Raw genomic sequence first — 22653 nt, forward strand, 5'->3', positions numbered from 1 at the left:
CCACCAGCCAGGACCCCGGCTGGACTGGAACCCAGGTATTTGGGCCTCCGAGCTCAGTGGTCCTTCACTGTACCTGCAGTTCCAGGGATGGGGATTTGAATCTGGCTGCTCTTCTGAGGGTCTCCCTTCAGCACCAGGCTCCAAATAAGAATCCTACAAAGCTGACACAAGTGAACAACACTCAACTTTTTAGGTTATATTTCTCCTGGCCTAGTTAGACTGTCCTGGAAGGCCATGGTATTGAGTCCTGAGGCTTGGAGAATCCTATGGAAGCTGAACCCTGGAACTTGCTTTACCCTGGGGTGGCCTTAGGAATCCCCTGTTCTATCTTAGCTGGGGCCAGAGAGAGACAGCTACTTGCCTGAGGATAATAGCCAGTTGCCAACTCTCCTGCCTCGAAGCCTGATGCACTAACTCCTATAATCTCAGGACGGGTTTGGCCTGTCTCTGCCTCAGTTCTCACCTGTGGAATGTTCTCCATCAAGGAAGAAGCCGAGGGAGCTAGGGTGGGGAGTTAGGGCTGGGCCAGAGTTGCTGTGTTTCTGGGTGGTTTGAGGGTCTCAGATAAGCCTTAACACCACTCGTCACAGGGTCTTTTGAAGATGCTGGGGCTCTGCCTCTAGAGTGTGGAGGCATTCCAAGGGATTGGGGCAGCAGAGGAGGGGGGCTCTTGCCCCAGTGGAGGGGGATAGAGGGTTCCTGGTCAGCATGCCTCTGCCCACGTAGCAGGCTCAGCTGACCCTGCCCAGTTTCTGTTGTTGCAGCAGCTGACGTGCTGGTGTACCTGGCGGATGACACAGTGGTGCCCCTGGCCGTGGAGAACCTGCCCTCACTTAATGCCCACGAGCTGCACCGGGCTGTCCGTGAGGTCCTACAGCTCCCAGACATCGCCCTGGATGTCTTTGCACTCTGGCTTGTCTCCCCTCTGCTGGGTAAGGCTTGGCAGTCAGAAGCCCAGCCCGGAGGGTTGGAAGGGCAATGACCAGTAGGGAGGGGACAGCTTCCGGAACCTCTGGCCACAGACATCAGGAGAAAGTGGGACTTCTGTATGTCCTGGAGCTGTCCACCGCTTCTAGGACACCTGGATCCTCTGCCCCCACTCTCTCTCTGCTGGTGGCAGAGGAGGGGTCGAGCCTGCCCCTCAGCCTCGCTGGTGCTGGACCTGGGGCATGAAGAGGATCAGGACTGGGGGACAGGGATGGAAGGGATCTGCATTCACTGAGCATGTGGTCCATGCCACGACCTGAGCTGGCATTTCTTGAGCAGAATCTCTCCTCACCCTAATGGCCCAGCCCTGTCTTACAGATGAAGAAGGTGAGGTTTGGAGTGGTGGGTTCAGTGACTGGTAGGACCCAGATCAGAATGGAAGCCTGGACAGGGCCTCCTCAGCCAGCCTCTGAACTGCAACCTCCTCGTTGGGGGCAGGGAGGAATGTGGGCCAAGGAAGCAGCCACCCCCGAGGGTGGGGTGGACAGGACGAGTGGGAACTTGACTTTTCTGCACGGGGCGTCCAGCCCTGCTTGGTTTCTGGTCCATGACCACCTGTGTCCTGTCCTTTCAGGCTGAGATCCCAAGGCGGGGAGGCGGTAGCTCTCCACATCCTCAGGCCTGGGGGCGGGGTGGGGGGTGGGGGTGTCCCTGAGGCCTCTGAATAGGGTCCCTGGCCTGCTGGCTCGCACAGGAAGAAGGCCAAAGGAGAGGGTGCCCCAACAGGTGCCAGGGCCAGGCATGTCTGCTGAGCTTAAATATTCTCCTTTCTCGTAGAGGAACAGGGGCAAGAAGGGGGTGATGTGTCCCCCAGGGCCCCTAGTGGTTACCTCATTGTCAGGCCAGTGGGATTTGTGCCTCTGCCCCAGAGGGAGAATCTCTAGTGACCAGTGGGAGACGGAGTGCCCATCCTGTGTATCTCCATCCTGCCCATGTCCTGTGTCCAACCCCCCACCCTGCCCCGTTGGAGCTTCCTGTCCAGCTGCTACTCTCGCCCACCCTCTTCCTGCTGGCAGGTCTCCTCCACCCATTCCCCATCCAGCTCAGCCTACCCCTTTTCCACCCTCCGGGTGTGGGTTGAAACTGCAAGCCCCTTGGTTTGTATCTTTGGGAAGCTGGTGGTGTCTGTTTCAAGGGTTTCGGCTGGCCCCTGCCCCGCCTCAGGCTCTGTCTGTCCCTGCAGCTGGGCAGCTCCTCCTACTTCCTCCGCCCCCACTCCCTCCTCTTCACATTCCTGTTTCCCCCCCCCCCCCCCGCAAGAACATGAATGGGCTGCCTGTGTGGCCGGCCCGGGTCACCCTAGGGCACCACCCTGTCCAGGAGGAGGGTGGCTAGAGGCCCCAGCATGAAGTCAGTGCCCACTTGGTTCCCTGGCTGGGTTCGGGAAGGCTGAAAGGCCATTTCTTCTTTGACTCAGGCCCCTCGGAACCCTTGGCTGCCCCCCAACCCCAGAGTGGGTTAAGCTATGACAAATGCCCCAGGGCTGTAAGGGGGGAGGGGTGCTGTGGGCTGGAGCTACCCCTCAAGCTGGATGTTTGGGGAATGTTTGTCCTTCTCAGTGCCCTTGTCACTCTGCATGGAACAGGCTCCAGGGACCATCAGTCTCATCCGAGTGAAAGCCTCCAGACAGGAAGGTCCTGTCTGAAAGTGTGTGGGACCGCAGGGTCAGTGTAGTCGTGCTCTGATCACGGGAGTCCCCTGAGCTGCTGGAGCTCGAGATCAGGGCTGGGCTGTAGACAGAAGGAAGGGCACCATTGCCCCCGGTCCACTCTCCCTCTCAGTGTGTCCGGAGGTCCCAGCTAGTCAGTTACCTTGGTCACCTCACAGGTAGGTCCAGAGCTGCCTCCCAGCACCCCTGTGGCGGCCAGTGATCTAAATGCCGGGGACACAGTGGGAAGCAGGACCAAAGGTGTCCCTGCCCTGGGGGAACTCGCAGTCTGAAGTGTGGTGCAGGAGCTGTGGTCCTGGTTGCCACTAACTCTTGGTGGCCTTGGGCAGGCACTGTCTTTCTTTGGACTTGAGTTTCCCACCTGTTCAGTGGATGGTCTCCGTACCCTCTGGCTGTGGCATCCTCTGAGCATCCCGGTGCAAAGCATGTGGAAGCTGAGTGGCCGGGTGGGTAGGGTTGAAGACGGAGCCTTTCTTGGAGGGGAGAGGGTGCTGCTACTGGGTGTGGCAGAGGCGGCGGCAGATGGGTGCGGGCAAGGATCTAGGTTGGAAATGAGGGACAAGGAGCCACTGGGAAATCTGAATATCTGAGAAACATTGGAGGAGAAAGGGGTGTGAGGAAGCTGAATGCAGGGGTGGATGGGAGACGCTGCAAGCAGGAGGGAGACCAGTTTGGGGGGATTTGGCTACTGTTTTGTGTTAAGATCAGGGACCAGATGGGGGCGCCTGGGTGGCTCAGTTGGTTAAGCAACTGACTTTGGCTCAGGTTGTGATCTCACAGTTCGTGAGTTTAAGTCCCACTCCGGGTGAGCTCGAGCCCCACTTCGGGAGAATACAAGCCCCGCTTTGGGTGAACCCAGCTTCTCTCTCTCTCCCCTCTCTGCCTCTTGCTTACTTGCGCCCTCTCTCTCCCCCCAAAAAAAACAAAAAAAAACCAAAAAACAAAAAAACAAACAAAAAAAAACGGGGATCAGATGAAAGCCCAAAGAACAGAGATAAAGACCCTTGGCTTCATGCTGGCAGGATAAGGTGCCCAGCCCCCTGGTGGGGGATGAGGGAGGAGATAGGGGTCAGAAGCAGGGTCAGAAGGCAGGAGTAGCTAGTCGATGGCATGGATATTGCCACTTCCCTACTCCCCTACCTCCAGCAGCCATCCTCATTCATCTGATGGCTTGGAAGTGGCCTCTGACTTCTCAAAGGCTGTGGTCACTGATGCGTAAGGTGAAAGTGCTTTCCTATTCCTGGCCCGGGGTGTCGAGCCCTGGGGCCAGCTGGCTGCCCAGAGTCAAGGGGCCATGAGAGATGCACTTGGCCATTCTGTCCACCCATGTGAGGGCCTGCGGTGGGCCAGCGGTAAAGCAGTGAATGGGATAGAGCCACTCTTGCCCGGGTGACCCGAGGACTCAGCAGCTAGTGGAGCATAGGCAGGGAGGTGACAGCAGATAGTGGTAAACACCGTAAAGGCAACCACATGAGGGTGTAGTTGGCATGGAGGAAGTTGATGAGGGGAGCTGGCTCAGTGAAGGGTCTGGGGAAGGACACGCTTGAACTGAGACCCAAGCCAGCCAGTCATGTGGGGGGCGGTGTGGGGGGATGCCTGAGGCTGGAGGAACAGCGCGTACAAAGGCCCTGAGGCACCGACATGCTGGGGAGATTCAAGCTATTGAAGAAGGCCGGTATGGCAGGAGCAGAGCGGGAGAAGGAGTGAGGAGGAAATGAGGTGGGCAAGCTGGATGGCATGGAATAAAGGTCAGCGAGAGTTCCTGCGGAGGATGCTGGAGGTGAGGCCTGGAGAGGAGGAAGCCCAGGCTCTGCCAGGGGCAAGGGAAGACAGCCTCTTGTGTCTGTGGGTCCCAGTTATCAGCTTTGGGCTCTGCTTCCTAATGGCAGTGCTGGGTTCTTCTGTACCACCATCTCTGGCTCTTTCTGTCGGCCACCGCCTCTCGTGCTGGAGGGAACAGTCAGAGGCTGGTGCTGCCTAGAGCCTGACCCTCTCTCACCTGTTGTGTGACTTTGGACAAGTGACTTAACCTCTCTGTGCCTCATTTCTCTGCCTGAGTGAAACGAGCATAGCGTTCTTACAGAGCAGACGCACGTAAACCACTCGAAATGGTTCGGGGTGCTTGTACCTGCTCAGTTAATACCGGCCACGACGGCCATCGTCGTCGCCTTCGTTCGCGGGTGGCAGTCGTACTGGTCAGAGGCCACACTCATGGCCACTTCCCCTCTCGTCCCGCAGAGGTGCAGCTGAAGCCCAAGCACCAGCCCTACAAGCTGGGCCGCCAGTGGCCAGAACTGCTGCTGCGTTTTACCGACGCCCCCGATGACGATGTGGCCATGGGTCAGTGCTGCCGCCCGCTGGCCCGCATCTCTCCCAGGCACCCTCGGCCACTCCTTCCAGGGGAAGATCCTTGGTGTGGAGGGGTGGGGGGCAGACTGTGCCAGGGGCCAGGGAGGGCAGCCCCTTGGGCCTTTGGGCCTCACTAACCAGCTTTTGCAGGATCCTTGAGGGGAACCCAGGAGGGGGGTGGCCCCGGGGGTCAGCGTGCGCATTGAGACAAGCCAGCCTCCCAGTCTCTGGACAGCCCTCCGGCTTTGTCAGTCGTGGTGGGTGAGGGGGGCACTAGGCCTGTCAGGGGAGAGGGCCGGGCCGAGCCGGGGAGCCGGGCGGTGACCCCAGCCTCTCTCCCCAGATGAGCCTTCCCTGCAGTTCCGAAGGAATGTGTTTTTCCCAAAGCGGCGGGAGCTCCAGGTGAGGCGGTGAGCGCCAGGCGGTGCCCCCGTCCCTGGGGCCCTGTGTCTGGCCTCCCCTTGTCCGCAGACCCCTGGACACTGGTGTGCCACCCCAGCTGAGCAGCCCCTCCGTCCCGCACCGGCCCACAGATCCACGACGAGGAGGTCCTGCGGCTGCTCTATGAGGAGGCCAAAGGCAACGTGCTGGCCGCACGGTACCCATGTGACGTGGAGGACTGCGAGGCCCTGGGCGCCCTGGTGTGCCGCGTGCAGCTCGGGCCCTACCAGCCTGGCCAGCCCACTGCCTGTGCCGTGAGGTGAGGGCCAGTGGGACCTGGGGTGGGGGCGCGGGGTGGGGAGGGTTGTCCTGGAGCCCTGCTTGCAGGTGACCCGACAAGATCTGGAGTCGGGAGGCGTAGGCCCCCTGGGGCTGGCCCCGATGCTGTGTGACCTTGAGCAACTCACCCCACCTCTGAGCCTCCTTTTCCTCGTCTGCTCTGGGCTGAAGAGCCTGAGAAGTGGGAGCTTTGGGTGAAGTGACACCTGTGAGAGGAGCCCCCAGGTGTGCATGAGGGTGGAGCCTCCATCTGAGGTCAGGAGGGAGGTGAGCTGGTTCTTCCGGGGACTGACCCCCATCACCAATGACTGTCCAGCTTAGTTCCGCACTCCAGGGACGAGGTCCCGTTCCCCGGGCACTCCAGCCTGCGGGCTCTGGGCTTCCCACCCCCTCCCAAGAAGCAGTGCTCTCTGCTGTGACAGTGAGTGTGCCCCAGAAGCACACCAGGCCGGACTCTGACCTCCACGGACAATGGTCCTGAGGTTTAGAGGTAATTCCAGTGGAGATGAACTTTCGGCACAGCCTGCTCCTAGACCCCAGGCTCCTCCCACCCCAGCATTGTAGTGGGCGGCGTGTTGGGGGAGAGGATGTGCAGAGACAGGGCCCTGTGCCAGGTGACTAAGAGCTGGGGCCTCACAGCGACCACCTGGCTCAGTCGAGCCGGAGGGCTCCCCATGGAGCTGGCTGGGGCTGGTGGCCGTAGGGATCCTGCCCCTCGGGAGTGTCTGCTCCTTTACGCAACCCAAAGTGTTTGTACTTGAGGGACTTTGTCAGCTCTGGATGGATCCAGAGGTGCAGAGGCTCAGGTTAGATCCCCAGACGCCTGTCCTCGTTCTCCTGGCCCGGCCCCGTGTCCTCTGGGCCAGCTCACACTCAGGCAGGCCAGTTGTGTATTGGGAGAGGCCTCTTCCCTGACCCACAAGAGTCCTCAGACTCACTCTGACGTCCCCTTCCCTTGGCTGAGCCTCAGGTCCGACCAAAGGAGACACGGTGGCCAGAGCGCTGATGGGCCTGCCCTGAGCCTGCCCGGGCCCCACGGACGGGTGTGGGGAAGGCGGGATTTCCAGATGACAGGCGAGAGTTGTCGCTGGAAGATGGGATATGGGAGCACAAGCAACGAAAGTGCCCACAGCAGCCCCGAGAAGGGCGACGGCCCCCTGGACACCCCTTCTCACACTGCCCAGCTGTTGGCCACCAGGCCGGCGCGAGCTCCTTCCTCACCTCAGCCTTCCCGCTGGCGGGGGGTGGCGGGGGGTGTTTGGTCGTCCAGAAGCCCCAGGAGAGACCCCTCCCTTCTGTGGTGAAAATGGCAACCTCAGCGGTACTTTTTAGGTGCCAGGCACCTGCTGGCGCCCTTCCATGCAACCACCGGTTGGTGTCCTCGTTTTATCCCTGGGGAAGCTGGGCCTCTGAGAAGGTCCTCGCTGCCCGAGGACACACCTCCGGCTGCCCCCAGCTGGGAGCAGCTGGCACGCAGCCCGCACGGTCAGAGTGCTGCCTGACGCGGGAACAGTGCGGTTATGCCGAGGTTCTTTACGGTTGCGAGCTTTTCTTCTTGGGCCTGTGTTGACGGATTGTGGGTTGATGTGGTTTTTTTTTTTTTATGTCCCTCTTTGGCAGAAAATCCGTGGAGAGGTATATGTAGGTCACTGGCTGTCCTGGTTTTTGGTTGTAAAAGTTCCACTAACTCGGAAATCCAAACCTTCGTGACTCAGTGACACAGACGCTGCGCTGAAACCCTCCGGCCACAGGCTGGCTGTGCAGCGGGCGTGGTCTCGGCTCCCCCTTTGGTGTCCCAGCCTGTCCTCCAGGCCTGTCACCAGCCAGGCTTGCCGCGGGGCTCGCGGCAGTGGGCTCTCTGGCGGTCCTCGTCTGGGGCCTCGCCTGCCCCTGCCCGTGAGCGCGCCGCACCCTGAGGACCTCGGCACCTCTGGCCAGGCCCCCGCCCCGGAGCCCCGCCTCCCACCGAGCCCCCCACTTCCTTCCTCCGCAGGGAGAAGCTGGACTCCTTCCTCCCCGCCCACCTCTGCAAGCGGGGCCACGGGCTCTTTGCTGCCCTCCGGGGCCGCGGGGCCAAGGCGGGGCCGGGGGAGCAGGGCCTGCTGAACGCCTACTGCAAGGTGAAGGAAGCGGCCGGCGGTGACAGCGGGTGCGAGGCCTCCCTCAGCACCCACTACCGTGCCTACCTCCTCAAGAGCCACGAGCTGCCCTTTTACGGGTGAGCGACCCCCTGGCTGTCATCGTCACGGGCAGCCACGGCCCCGGGGCCTCCGCCGTCCCCTCCCCTGACAGCCCAACAGTCTGCACGGCCTGCCAGGGTGCCCACCTCTGCCCCCGCCGAGCTCTGTCCTCACGTGGGGCGTGTCTCGGGCCCCACGGGGACCGAGCCGGACCCCTGTCCTCCCCTTGCACCTGTCCCAGGCCGGGCGGCGACCCTCCTTCCACCCGCCACGGTCACCTGGCCGCTGGGCCCGCGGACCTTGCGCGTGGCCAGTTCTCTCACGCCACCAACAGTGATCGGTGGCTCTCGGGTACCTGCTGCGTGCCAGCGATCGAGGCGCCGGCGATACCTCGGTGAGCAGAGAGACGCGGGCCCTGCCTGGTGAGGCCGCCTTTCCGGTGGGAAGTCAGACAGCAGCAGAAGTAGAGACCTCAGGTGGCATGAGCGGCAGCCGGGTGACCGGCGAGGACAGTGTGGCCGTGCCCCGAAGGGGAGATACGGCTCAGGCCGGGTGGTAATAACGCGGGAGGTGAGACGCGGTCAGATGCCGGGTGTTTGAGGGTACGGTCGACAGGATTTGCTAGACAGACGGACAGTGGGACAGATGAAGGCGAGGAGGCAGAACTCCAGGTGTCTGGCGTGAGCACACGAACGATGGTGTCATCAGCCGAGATGGGACCGTGCCACGGAGCGGGTTGGGAAAGGTTTGGGGGTTTGGATTTGGACGTGTTGATTCTGAGATGCTCGCTAGATACCCAGCTGGCGATTCCGGGCGGGCAGTTAGGTTTCTGAGTCTAGAGTCGGGTAGTCATTGGTGAGCATCAGCATCCGGGCGGTTTGAAACCTGGAGCCTGAAGACATGGCCAAGGAGGTGTGAGTGGACAGGCGCAAGGAGGCCCCGGGACGGCGAGGCGGACGGGTGGGTCTCTACGAGCCAGGCAGAGGGAAGTGTCAGGGAAGAGGAAGTGACCAAGCGTTGCACGCTACCGCTTCCGGGTCAAATTCAACGTGCCTGGGCGGCTGATGGTTGACCTTGGTTTCAGCATCGTGGGGTGGCAGCGGGTGGAGGAGAGTGAGAAGAGACAGGAGACAGTGGGTGTGGCTGGCCCGTTAGGGGTCGGTGCTGTGCAGTGGAGTCCAGAGATGCAGCCTTTATGGGTGGATGCGGGGGCAGAGGCTTTTAATTTTTACGGTGAGCGAATGTGTGTGTACAGATCAGGCTGATCCGACAGAGGGTGAGAAACTGAGATGAGGGTAGCCAAGTGGCTGCTTCTGGTTGCTTCCGTGTCCTCAGTGAGGTAGGAGTCCCAGCCACCCGCTGAACCTGTAGAAGTCTTCCAGGAGCAGGGACAGGAGCAAGGCTGCTCTCAGGACCCGGAGGAGCACGTGCTTGTCTCCAGGCCAGTCCCGGAGCGAGGGTGCAGGCTGTCACAGAGAGTGGGACTCAGCAAGGGCTCTGGCTTCGCCTGGTGCGAGGGGGCGGCAGGCCAGGCAGACACAGGAGAGGGAAGGACGTGGCGGGGCAGGGGGAGAGGGTGGCGGCTCAGTGAGTTGGTGTGCCAAGGCCACTATACCTTTTCCCCTTCCCCGTGTCAAGCCCTGAAGCCTCCCTGAGTGGCCCCTGTCCCCTCATGGCCCCGAGCAGGTGCAGCTTGACCCCACTGCTGCTGAGGGTCTTGGCCTGACAGACCGTGGGCAGCGGAGTTCTCCCAACCTGATACGGCCTGGCAGCTGCCAGCAGCCTCCGCCCCGTCCCCTCCTGGCGGTTCCCCGGACGTAGCCTCCTCTGTCCCACCCCCAGGGTCACACTCTTCTCTCCGTCTGAGGTGCCTGCCCTTCTCTGTGACGCTCCTCTCCTCCCCCTGCCTGTTCAAGCCCTCCTGTCCTGCATGGCCAGTGCAGATGCCACCACCCCCAGGAAGCCTCCCTCCCACCCCCTCTCTGTTTCTCCCTCCCCAGGGGCAGGTTTCCATTTAACCGTCGGTCACCAAAATGGCTTAAACTTCTCATATGCCCAGGGCAGGGCCTGGCCAGAGCATTGAGGAGGGTGACCCCGGACGGTCTGTTCCTGGTGCGGGAGGTGACCGGCTAATGGCAGTTCCCCTTCCCAGGTGTGCCTTCTTCCATGGTGAGGTTGACAAGCCGGCCCAGGGCTTTTTGCACCGGGGTGGGCGAAAGCCGGTGGTGGTGGCCATCAGCCTGGAGGGCGTGCATGTCATCGACAGCAGGGAGAAGGTACCTCCAGCTTCTCCAGGGTGGGACCTGGGTTGGGGGAGCAGGGAGCCTCACTGGAGAGGGCACGGGGTGCTCACACGGGCCTTCCTGCTTCTCGCGGGCTGGTGGTTGGCCCGGAGGCAGACTGGATGGCCTGTGTGGCTTCCCTCCCCCTCGGACGGTCCCTGGGACTTCCGGTGTCATCCTGGGAGCTTCCTTGGGGTCTGCTCTAGGTCAGCTTTTGTGTCATCACGCTAGGCAGGAGGGCAGCTAGGGAAAGGGGAGGCTGGGGCTGGGATTAAAGCCTCTGGGTGGAGGGGGTCTGGCCTGGCCTGGCCACTCTGCCGGACCAATGGCTGGAGACTAGCTATTGGTTTTCCAGAAAAGCCTCATGACTAGAAGCCCTCTCCGGCTGCCAGAGTCGGGCTTCTTCCCCTGTATTTGGCATAGGCTGTCGGTTGGTTCCCTGCGTAGATGGTGGTGTCGGCATCCTGCCCTGTGGGGCGGTTTCTCTGCACTTGGGCCAGAGTCTCTCCTAAGCCAGCAGAAAAGTTTTGGGTGACTTACCCCCAGAGAGGGACCCCAGCCCCTCCTGGGCACCTGTGCCCAAGTATGCTGGGCCCAGAGCCCAGCTCGGCCTGCTGAGACGCTACCCAGCTGATCCCCACCCCTTCCCCCACGTGACTGCCCCAACTGTCAGGGGCTTGACCGGCTGGTGAGTAGTGCCATGGGTCAGGGGCTCTCAGCCTCCCCAGACCACAACCCCCTTTGAGGGTTTGATGAAAGTGGGGACTCCTCCGAGAAACTCATACAGGAATTTAGACTCAGCCTTGGGGATAAATAGCCTGGCCAGGCGTCCCCTCCTAGTGTCACGTGAGCAGGCTGGGGTGGGGGAATGGACTCGGCTCCGAGAATCCAAGCTCTGTGTCTCCCGCTGGCCAGCACGTCCTGCTGGGCCTGCGTTTCCAGGAGCTGTCGTGGGACCACACCTCTCCTGAGGAGGAGGAGTCTGTCCTGTGGCTAGAGTTCGATGGGGACAACGAGGGCACCCCGGTCAACAGGCTGCTCAAGATCTACTCCAAGCAGGTAGTGGGCATTGCCTGCACCGGGGGCGAGGTCGGGGTGGGGTAGCCTGGGCTCAAGGGGTCCCAGGCTACTGGAGGCTCCGGGCTGGCTGACAAGGAGGCGAGAGGACTGCCGAGCGCCTGGGGACCAGGGGAGCTGACGTCAGCTGGGCCAGAGCCACTCTTGGGAGTCAGAGGCCCGGCTTGCAGATGCCATGCTGGGCTTGTGGCTGTGTGACCAGCCGGCACTGGCTCCAGTCCTCGAAGCCCCCTGGGAGTTGGGTGCTCTCAGAGGAGAAGTGGGCGTGGCGGGGCGAAGGCCCCTCGGCACCTTGTTTCACTCTGTGCACACGGCCCTCATCCCTGCACCTCCCTGCTGCGAGCCCAGTGGCCTCTGCCTTGCCACACCCAGTACACAGATGGCTGTCCTCCGTCCCCGGCTCAGCTTGACCGTGAGCTCTTGGCCACTCCTGTCCCCTGCAGTGGCTCCTCTGACCCCCTGGCCTATAGCATCACAAAGTCTTCCCTCTCACGGCTTTGCATACACGACTGTCCCCACTTCTGAGGATTCTGTCATTTTTACATCACTAGGCTAGACCCCTTTTCAAAGTAAATGTGTTATTGTATCATCTGTAGAGAAAAGTTACCAAATCCTAAGTGTATGGCTCAACGGGTTTTCTGAAAATAAACCCACGTAACACCTTTCAGATTGCGAAAAAGAACCGGGACCCCAGGAGACCCCTCGAGCCTCCTCCCAGCAAGGGCCCCCCCATCCTGACTTGTTTCACCCTCGAGTCTTTCTGCCTGTTTTTGAACCTTCTGGCACAGGCTCCCTCAGTTTGTTCTCTTCTGTCTGGTTTCTTCTGCTCAGTGGTGTGTTTGTGAGCTCTGTCCCCCCTGCAGGCGGCAGTGGCTTGATCTTTTGGAAGAGGCTCTCCGATGTCTCATCGTCCACGTTCACCAGCCTTGCCTTTCCCACTCCATTGCTGATGGACACTTGGATTTCCCGTTTGGGGCTGTTGCCAGCAACGCTGTCGTGATCACTGTCGTGCGTGTGCTTTGTGCGCATACGTGGGCGTCCCCCTGGGAGTGGCATGGCTGGGCCCCCAGGTCAGCACACGCTCACTTGAGGAGACACTGCCGAGCCGTCCACAGCCGTCACGCAGATGTGTGCCTGCCGCTCCCTGTCCCTCCATTTCAAGTTAATTTTTTACATGAAGTGTGATGTATAGATCAACATTCTCTCTCTCTCTCTCTCTCTCTCTCTTTTTTTCTTTTTGTTCCAGCATTATCTGTTCAAAAGACTACCCTGTCTTCATTGAATTGCCCTGTGTCTCTGTTGAAATTCAGTTGGCCAAGTGTGTGTGGGTCTATTTCTGGATTGTCTGTTCTGTGCCCTTGATCTATGTGTTTGTCTTTCACTAATAATCCTATCGTACTGATGACTGAAACTTAATAGTAAACTTGAAATCGGGTAGTATGATTTCTAGGACTTTGTTCTTTTCCAAAATTGTTTTTGACTATCCCAGTTCCTTTGCATTTCCATATAAATTTCAGGAAAAGCTTGTTGATTGTTACCCTTCCTCCCCCCAAAAAAGTCTTCTGAGATTGAGATTAAGATTCCATTGAATCTGTAGATTAATTTTGTAGAGAATTAACATCCTAAATCTTCCAGGCCAATAATTTCTACGTCTCCCTTTATTTGGCTTTGATTTCTTTCACTAGTATCTTATAGTTGTCAGCATAGAGATATTATACATCTTTTATTATATTTATCCTTAAGGTTGTCTTTTTTTTTCTTTCTTTCTCTTCCTTCCTTCCTTCCTTTCTTCCTTCCTTCCTTCCTTCCTTCCTTCCTTCCTTCCTTTCCTTGGTGCTACCCTAGATGGTACTTTTTTATTTATTTTTATTTATTTGTTTTTTTGGAACATAAAAAAATTTCTTCTTCTCTCACGTAACATTATAGGTAGGCAGTCCAGATCTGTTATTGTGAACTCAGAGTCCTTTAACTTTCTTTCTCCACCATGCATATTCTCTTCTCTTAAATTTACCTCATGGTCCAGGATGGCTGCTTCAACTCCAGCCATCACATCTACATGCTCCACAACAGGAAGAAGAAAAAGGGAGAGGCAAACATTCCCTCTTTAAATATCAATTTTCGGTTCATTGTGGTATGTAGAAGTACAGTTGATTTGGAGGCACCTGGGTACCTAGGTTGAGCATCTGTCTGACCCTTGATTTCAGTTTAGGTCATGATCCCAGGGTTGTGGAATCGAGCCCCGCATTGGGCTCTGCTGAGCTTAGAGCCTGCTTAAGATCCTCTCTCTCTCCCTCTGCCCCTTTCCTGTGCTCACTCTTTCTCTAAAAGAAAAAAACAAAAAGAAATACAATTGATTGTGTTATCTACACATTCATATATCCTGCAACTTTGTTAAATTCACTCGCTGGTTTTAATAGTTTTGTTGCAGACTCTTTGGGGTTTTCTCTGTAGACAGTCATGTCATGTGTATTCTGACCCAACAGTGTGTGTGCCTCTGTTTGTCTTGACTGATTCCACTCCTGGACTTCCAGTACAGTGTTGAGTAGGTGTGAGCAGACATCCTGACTTGCTTCTGACCTTGGGCGGGAGTTTGTTTGGTCTTGCTCGAAATACGTATGGTGTTAGCTGCAGGTTTTTCCCAAACACCCCCATCTGGTCGAGGAAGGCTAATAGTCCCTTCCGTTACTGGTCTGCCAGGCTTTATCCTGAATGGATATTAATTTGGTCAGATGTGGGGTCGTTTTAATGGCAGGCTCCCTGGACCTCTGAAGCATCACGCTGTGATTGAGGTTTTGTTCCAGGGAACTTTGAGGGCTTCCCTGTTGTGCTTACAGCCCGTATCCTCTGTCCCCACTGGCTGTCCTCCCACTCACCAGCCAATCTTTGCATGAGAAAAGGAGGCAGGCGTGGAGAATGGATGCCGGCTTTTCCTTCTGGGCCCAGGCAGCGTTTCCTGCCCTGCCCCCCTCCCAGGGCGGGTTGTGTTGCTCCGGAGAGGCCTCTGGCTGCACCGTGCGGGCACAGGTGCCAGGCCGCTGTTCTGTCAGCGGGGGGCCATCCCCTTGGCCCCTGACCCCCAACCTCTCGTGGGGACTCTTCTTGGGAGCACGAGGCAGGCATTCGGTCCTCCTCGGTCACTGCTGTGTCCCACTGTCTATAGTAGACCTGGCACGGGGTAGGCACTCGGTGAGGATGTTGTCTAACCAAGGGACTCCACCTGCTGACGGCTGGCTGTCCGTGGACCCACCAGACCCCTGGTGTCCCCATCACATGGTGTCTGGACTGTGCTCACTGACACCTGGTCTCTTCACCTTTTATGTCAATATGCGTTATGTTTAAAATTGGTTGAGAAGGTGTCGCCTTTGAAGAACGTGCTCAGAGGGCGTCCCCCACCCTCAGCCCTGTGACCTGACCACCACCGCCTTCCTCATGGGCCTGCAGGTTCTTCTCTCAGACAGCTCCCTCCATTCCTTCCACCCAGGACGCCCCGCCTGAGCCCTCTTCCTGCCTTCCTTATCGTCTCCGCGCAGCCGAGTTTCTTTCCCATCTGGCCTGACTGCTGCCACCCATGGCACTCGGCCTTCCTGCCTAGAATGCTCTTTCTCGCCCAGCCCACCTCCCAGACCTGAGACAGGGACCCCTACTCATCCTCCAGGACTGACCTCCGAAGTCACCCCAGGTGGATGCCTCCCCTGTCCCTCTGCCCACAGAGCACCTGACCCCCCTTCCTTTATTATGTAAATGGCATTTGTTTCCGCCTCGGCCTCCCCCAGCAGAAGGCAGGGGCCCGTCCATCTTATCCGTCTCGCCCTGCAGAGTATGGGAAGGCCATGTCCTGGGCCATGGCTCACCGCCCAGGCCTCAGGGTGGCCCCTTTCTACCCCCCAGGCTGAGCTGATGAGCGGCCTCATCGAGTACTGCATCGAGCTGAACCAGACTTCAGAGCTCGCCGCCCCCCAGGAGACTGTGTCCGGCCCGCCCTCGGCCGCCAGCTCCCTGCCATCTTCTGCTCAGCGCCCGCAGCTGCAGAGGCAGGGCAGCGTGGTGTGCAGCCGCCTCCAGCATCTCTCCACCATCGACTACGTGGAGGAAGGTGAGCCTGAGCACACGTACACACACGACGTGCACACGCACACACGACACGCGCGTGCACATGCACATATGCGCGCCACGGGGAGCCCCGGGGACAGCGAGGTAGGGTCCAGTTGCCAGGAGTGGAGAAGGGAGAAGGAGTGAAGCTGGGTGAGGGTCGCATCTTGTGAGCTCTGTGATTGGCAATGGGGGCCTCTGGGGCCCTGGCGGGAGAGTCCTTTTCTGGCCCTGTCACTGTTGCGTCCACAGATGTTCCCTGCAGCAGTGTCCAGATGTGACAAACTAGAAATGAACGACGTCGGTTAGTTCGGTGTGGGGACAGAAACAAGGGGGCCACATCCAGTAGAATCAGGGCAGCTGGTAAAAAAGAGGGCTGAGTGCAGGGTGATGTCCCAGTCCGGGCCCTGGAGCACACAGAGGACGTTTATAAGGAAACTGGGGAAGTCCCGAAGTATGTAGTTCAGTTCATCATATCGTACTGGGGTTTATGTTTTAGTTTTGGCAAATGTGAGACGGTGACGGAGGATGCCAGCCTCAGGAGAAGCCAGATGAGGGCAAATGGGAACTGTTTGTATGATTATCTTTGCAACTTCTGATAAATCTGGTTTTATTCCAAAATAAGAAGATTTTAAACGCAATAACAAAGACCTACGTTTAAATGGCAAGATGCCGGGGCGCCTGGGTGGCTCAGTCAGTTGAGCATCCAACTTCAGCTCAGGTCACGATCTTACGACTTGTGGGTTTGAGCCCCACATCAGGCTCTGTGCTGACAGCTCAGAGCCTGGAGCCTGCTTCTGTTTGTGTCTCCCTCTCTCTCTCTCTGCCCCTCCCCTGCTCACATTCTGCCTCTCTCTCTCTTTCTCTCTCTCTGTCAAAAATTAAACATTAAAAAAATTTTAATAAATGGCAAGATGTTCACAAAATAAGACCAAGTAATAAAAATCAGGTAATAGGACAGCCCACGTAAGACTGCATCCGTGTGCAGGAGGAGGGGGATGTGCCAGCCCTGGTGGTGAATTGTTGTAACTTTCGCTTTTTCTTTGTGCGTCTTTGCAGTATTTACATATTTTATGACAGGCACATCATTTTTTAAAAACTTTTTTGAAGTTTATTTATTTTTGAGAGACAGAGCAAGTGCAGGAGGGGCAGAGAGAAAGGGAGAGAGAGAATCCCAAGCAGGCTCTGTACTGTCAGTGCAGAGCCCAATGCGGGGCTTGAACTCACAAACTGTGAGATGGTGACCTGAGCCAAAACCACAAGTCAGACGCTTGATTGACTGAGCCACCCAGGCACCCCTACATTTTTTACGAGAAGCACGCCATTTTTTTAAAATCTGTATTTATTTTTTTTTGAGAGAGAGAAACAGAGCACGAGTGGGGGAGGGGCAAAGAGAGAGGGAGAGGCAGAATCCGAAGCAGGCTCCAGGCTCCGATCTGTCAGCACAGAACCCGACGCGGGGCTCGAACTCACAAATGGTGAGATCATGACCTGAGCCGACGTTGGACACGTAACTTATGAGCCACCCGGGTGCCCCAAGCACATCATCTTTTATAATCAGAAACAGCAAAATAATTTTTCAATAATGTAACTGTTTCCCCCATTGTAGTCTTTCTTGGAATGGCCAGCAGGCACTGTCACCCAGCTCCCTGGTGTGGGACATGACCGTTATCTCCAGTTGTGAGCCACTACAAACAATGTAGCCGTGGCTAAATCCTTGCTTAGAATCCAAACCGATTCCTTGAGACAAATTCCTAGAGACGGCGTTGCGGTATCAGACCGCGTGCCCGCTTGTGCCCCTCCCAGTAGACAACGCGCACGGGCCTCCACCCCCTCTCTGTCACACTGAAAGAGACCTTTTTGGGTTTGTATTTGAATATCAGTGAAGTTGGACCATTTTTATGTGCTTGGATTATTGTTCATTTCTGGTGTCTATTTTTCTTTCGTTGCTTGATTTTTTTTAGTTAGCATCGTATGTTAGTTAATGTGGTATGTTTGTTAATAATTAACGAGCCAATACTGATACAGTATTATTATTAAAACCTTTCTTTTTTTTTTAATGTTTATTTATTTTTGACAGAGAGAGAGAGAGAGACAGAACATGAACAGGGGAGGGTCAGAGAGAGAGGGAGACACAGAATCTGAAACAGGCTCCAGGCTCCGAGCTGTCAGCACAGAGCCCGACGCGGGGCTCGAACTCACAAACCGCGAGATCATGACCTGAGCCGAAGTCGGACGCTCAACCGACTGAGCCACCCAGGCGCCCCTAAAGTCCTTCATCCTAACCTAATGTCCCTTTTCAAGGTGGCAGGATCCCATCCAAGACACTATACTACACTTAGCTTCGTGTCTCTGTAGGCACCTCTGGGCCGTGGTAGCTTCTCAGATTTCCCTTGTTTTTGATGACCTTGACAGTTTTGAGGACGACTCTGTGGGGATATTGTAGGATGCCGTGTTATTGGAATTTGCCTGATGTTTTTCTCGTGATTAGGCAGGAGCTGTGGGCTGGGGAGGGAGATCACAGAGGTAAAAAGTGCCATTTTTATCACATCACATCAAAGGTGCATTATCAACATGACTTGTGACAGTTGGTGTTGACCTTGGTCACCTGGCCTGAAATTCTAACTTGGAAGAATTCCTTCTGTCTTCTCGAGGTTTACCTCGAACCAGTTGTCTGTGTTGTAGGTGTTTTGTTTCTTTGGTCTGTGCTTTTGTTTATTTTTGAGAGAGAGAGAGAGCAAGAGCGCAAGCAGGGGGGTGGCAGAGAGGGGGACAGAGGATCCGAAGCAGGGTCCGCACTGACAGCAGAGAGCCCGATGCGGGGCTCGAACTCACGAACCGTGAGATCAACCCGAGCTGAGGTCGGACGTTAACCGACTGAGCCACCCAGGGGCCCCTCTTTGGTCTGTTCTTGAACTGGGTTTAACAAAAGCTCCTCAGACAGCACAGCTGGCCCAGCATCAAATGAAAACCCGAAACGGCCTCCGATTTGCAAGGCTGGCCGCACTCCCCGCCCTCCCCATCGTGGGCAGAAGAGTTGGGGTCCGGGACTGAGGCTCAGATAGTTGGTGGATGCGGTGAGGGGGACTGGGTCTGCACCGGCTCTGGAAGGAGCCAGGCCCTGGAGCCGGAATCCAGGCTCCCGGGGGGGCGCGGACCAGCCCACCCCGGGAAGCCCTCCCTCAGCGCGGTCCTCTTGTTCCTTGATAGGTCAGCAGATCAAGCGGGTGAAACCGAAGCGCACCACGTCCTTCTTCAGCCGGCAGCTGTCCGTGGGCCAGGGGAGCTACACCGTGGTGCAGCCCGCTGACAGCCTGGAGCAGGGCTGAGGGCAGCGGCGCCAGGCGGGGGGTGGCACCCGGAGGCCCCCTGGGGCCTGGCCGAGGGCCCTTCTCCCCGAGGGGCGGGACCAGGCTGCGGCTCTGGCGTCGGGCAAGAGGGCCACCTCGAGCGGGAGGAAGTGGCTTCTGTGCCTGGGATGGGACGCGGGCTGCGTGGAGCTGGCGGGGGGCTCCTGCAGGGTCTTTTTTGGACTTCCCCTGGACTCGGCCCCACTGCCGTCTCAGGAGCATCTGAGGAGGCTCTGGCCGCCTCCCCCCAGCCAGGGACTTGTCTTCGTGCCCCTCTCGAGATGGACAGTGTCCCCTGCTCTGAAGTCCTCAGTGGCGGCTCTGATGGCAGGTGGCCGATGAATAGGGTTCGGGACCGGTAGATCCAGTGTGTGTCTTTGGTCTCTTCCCTGGACTTTGGTGACCACATCCCTGCATTCCTTCTGCCGCGCCCCCCCCCCACCCCCCTGCCCCGCAACCTGCTGCCAGTCTGGGCATGGCTCTTTGGGCGGGAAGGGGCCCTCGTGCATTGAACCACAGAAGGAACAGAGAAGGCGAGGCCCCTCACCCATACCCTCCCTTGCCGAATGAAACTAGAGGGAGCCAGGCAGGGCCTGGCTCAGGGGTCATTCTGTGCCCCTCACTCAGGCCCCTTGTGCCAGGACACCCTCTGACCGGAAGGAAAATGCCTTTTTGCCAGCCTTTGGTGACCACGCTGTGCCGGGAGGTGGCTGTCCTGTGGACCAACACGCCACCAGACCCACACTTCACACTTGGACAGGCTCCCAGCCACCCTGGGCTTCAGGTTTTGGTTTTGCTCCTTTTTCATCTGCTTTAGTTCTGCGAAGCCTGTGGCCTCTGGGGGCAACTTGAGAGAATGCTCCCGCCAACCTCAGAGCTACTGGCTTTCCTTCAAGACAGCGCCATGGTGTCCATCCGCGTGACCCTTTGGGGTGGCCTGTGCGCGAGGATGTCCCGTGCGAGCTGGTCTCATCTTTGCGGGGACATTGTAGGGAGGCTGGATGTGGCACTGGGTGTGGCTTTTCCCCTGCCTCACGTTCCTGTCTTCGCCCAGAGGAGCCAGGCTAGCAGAGGGCCTTCCCAGCCCCTCGGCTCCTCCGTGGTGGCTCCATGGCTCTCACGGCGCTTGCTGGGACTTTCCGCGGGGAAGAGGCAGGCCCAGCAGAGCACTGGGCTCGGCCTTGTTCTCCCCTCCCCTGGAGAGCCTGGGCAGAGGAAACGCGAACTTGGCTCCAGGGGTGGAGCCCACTCACTTCCTCTTCCTTTTGGTGACTTTTGCACACTCCAGATGTTCTGAGGGGGGCTGGCCTCCGGCAGTAGGGACTTGTGTTGCTTGTTATAATAAAAAGGTATCCGAGCCTTCTGGAATGTCCCAGCCAGAGAACATCTTATCTCCCCTCCTGGAATCACTGGACCCGAGTGGCTGCCCGGCCTGCCCGGCACGCAGCCATCTGGTTATCTCTTCCCACTCGCTGTTTTGACCCAGGTGAATGTTTATCTGCTGGTCTGGCTGCGAGGGGCGGGTGTGGACCCATTACTTGTTTTTACTGTTCGGCCTCTCTGCTGTTCTCTGAGCATCCCTTGTGACGTGACCTTTTCTGCCTGGCCTTTGGGACAAAGCAGTATTTCACCAAGTGCCCTTTGAATATTCTCATTCTTTTGTATCATGTGACTCATTAACAATAAATGAATTTCCAGCAAACTCCGGGTGGTTCACGTTATGAAATACCAGGAGTGTGTTAAGTACAGCCTGTGAGTTGATTATAGGCTGCATGTTTGCTTTTTATTGAATACGTGTCAAGGTATGCAGCTCTCTGGGCCGCAGAGTGGAATTCGATGGAGAACCCAGAGTGAGGTTTTCCAGTGTCGGTGGCTGGCCAGGGACTCCCAGGGTAAGAAGGTCCAGGAGGGGTTTGGTGGTTCATGGTGGGAACCAAGGGGGTAGGTCTGCAGGGAGGCAGGGGAACGAAGCACCGATGGTGGGCAGGCCTTTGTCCCCTGTCCCTCATGGCCTAAGCCATACTGCCATGGCCTGTCAGACCCCTGCCCTCCCGTTCCTCTTCACACCTCGGGGTTGGGGCTGAGGGCACAGTCTGGACACCAGTGCCTAGCCGAGAGGCCAGAGAACCCAGGAGGTTTTTGGGGTGATTTTTGTGCCCACCCCGAGGATGCCTCGTGCCCCAGGCCTCGCCAGGAAGTGGTTTGTTGGCCATAGATCCTGTCCTGGGCGCCCACAGGCTTTGGCCCTGGAGGGTGAGCACCGTGTGGGGTTTGGAGTTCACACTTGAGCGGGTTGGGAGCCAGAAGGAGCAAGTCACACGTCTCTGCGGCCGTGAGGTCCTGGGACTAGGGCCCCTCCCCCATCCTGCCTTCCTCCGTGAGGTCCGCCATCTGGCAAGGGCAGCATGATGCACGATTGTGGGCGCTTCCTGGGGCCTCCGCTCCTTGCCCTTTAAGAAGGCCACGATAATAGTACCCGTCTCAGAGGGTTGTTGGGGTGCTTGAGGGTCTGGCGATGACTAGGCACTTGATGGGTGTTAGCTATTTTCGTCTCTACAAGTCACATGTCTGGACACGGGCAGGGAGAACAGGATCCACCCGAGAGGCCAGGGCCTGCCGACAGCGCGGACACCCCCACTCTGGTGGGCGAGGGGGTACCAACGGCCCGGAGCCTGGCCCACCTGGAGCCCCTTCCTCTTTCCCGGGCCCGTCAGCCCTCGCCACCTGTATTCGTTTCCTGCGGCCGCTGTAACAAATGGGCACAACCTTAGTGGCTGAAAACCACACACACTCATCACCTCACAGTTCTGTAGCCCCAAGTCCGACATGAGTCTCACTGGACTAAGGTCAAGGTATCGACAGGGCCTCATTGCTTCTGGGGCTTCCAGGGGAGAAGCGGTTTTCCTTTCCTTTTGCGGCTTCTGGAGGCAGCCTGCTCTCCTTGCCTGGTGGCCCCTTCCTCCATGCGGGGTCCTCACATCTCTCTCTTCTCCCCTCACAAGGTCTAGGGGCCCGTGTGATCACACCGAGCCAGTGTGGACAGTCCGGGTTCATCTCCCTGTCAACAGCCGCTGACTAGCACCTGGCACCCCTCTTTGCCACATAACCTAACACTCGCAGGCTCTGGGCACCGGGACACAGACATCTTGGAGGGACCTTATTCTGCCTACCGCGCCGCCCCTCCCGCCACAGCCCTGCCAGACTTCGTTTGCCTCCCCTGCCGTCTCTGACCAGGCCTCGTCCCACACCCTGCACCGGTGGCCTGGCGAGCAGCAGCGGCTGCCTGTCCGTGGGCAGGCTCAAGCTGACTGGGGGACCCCCTTCCAGGACCACCGCCAGTTCTCCAGCTGGTTCACGGGCCTAAGTTCAGAATGTGCACCCCCCACCGCCCCCCCCGCCCCCTGGAGCCACATACCGCTTCAGCCATCAGCGGGCTGGCCCTCACAGAAGGGCCTTTGTGCTCCCTCTGTAGCCACCGCGCACGACAGCAGGAGAAGACGCTGTCCACCCTACACTATGTGTCCTGTCCCCCTCCACCCCCGGGCCGGCTGACCCTTACAAACCGCCCCCTGTGACCTATACGGGACCCGGCGGGAGGAGAGGGAGAGGCTGGCTGCCGGGGAGGCCTTTCCATTCTCTGAGGGCTCGGCTCCGAGCCTGTGATCCCAATTCCAGGCACCCTTGAGATGGCCAAAGAGGGGCCCGGGGAGGGAGCCCAGCTGAGAACCAGATCCCCTTGGGGAGCGCGGCTCTGCATGGCAAGGCGGCTGCCAGAAGTTCCCCTGGAAGTCGGCTTCCTGGTCTGGGAGGCGCTCTGCCCCCTTTTTATCCACTCAGGCATCTTCCCACACTGTGTAGTGCTCTCCCTCTGTGTCCCCCATGGGTCTTGGGTTACGCATCCCCCTGAGGTGGCACCAGCCCAAGTCCCTGCTCCGAGCAGGGGGCCAGCA

The 22653-nt window shown here is 58.2% G+C and overlaps 1 protein-coding gene across 6 annotated transcripts in view; it reads left to right on the plus strand.

The window, feature by feature from the left end:
* The window catches only part of FRMD8 (FERM domain containing 8), a 32002-nt gene that overhangs the window by 1209 nt on the left and 8140 nt on the right, over positions 1-22653 (plus strand). Inside the window, exons 3-11 of one of the 6 annotated variants that reach the window (XR_005787467.1) lie at positions 765-932; positions 4895-4996; positions 5349-5407; positions 5539-5705; positions 7719-7943; positions 10058-10181; positions 11103-11246; positions 14746-14943; positions 15153-15265. Coding sequence is in view for 5 of the 6 variants with exons in the window: in XM_040465619.1 (XP_040321553.1) it covers positions 765-932; positions 4895-4996; positions 5349-5407; positions 5539-5705; positions 7719-7943; positions 10058-10181; positions 11103-11246; positions 15081-15357; positions 18564-18682 (1385 nt within the window). In the remaining variant the exon portion in view is untranslated. Of the gene's footprint in view, positions 1-764; positions 933-4894; positions 4997-5348; positions 5408-5538; positions 5706-7718; positions 7944-10057; positions 10182-11102; positions 11247-14745; positions 14944-15080; positions 15358-18563; positions 20406-22653 lie in introns of those variants that run through there. The other 5 variants (XM_040465619.1, XM_040465622.1, XM_040465623.1 and 2 more) reach the window with 5 other exon arrangements.

The sequence above is a fragment of the Herpailurus yagouaroundi genome, unplaced genomic scaffold (assembly GCF_014898765.1).
Source record: "Herpailurus yagouaroundi ecotype Mexico unplaced genomic scaffold, PumYag 569, whole genome shotgun sequence".
NCBI lineage: Eukaryota > Metazoa > Chordata > Mammalia > Carnivora > Felidae > Herpailurus > Herpailurus yagouaroundi.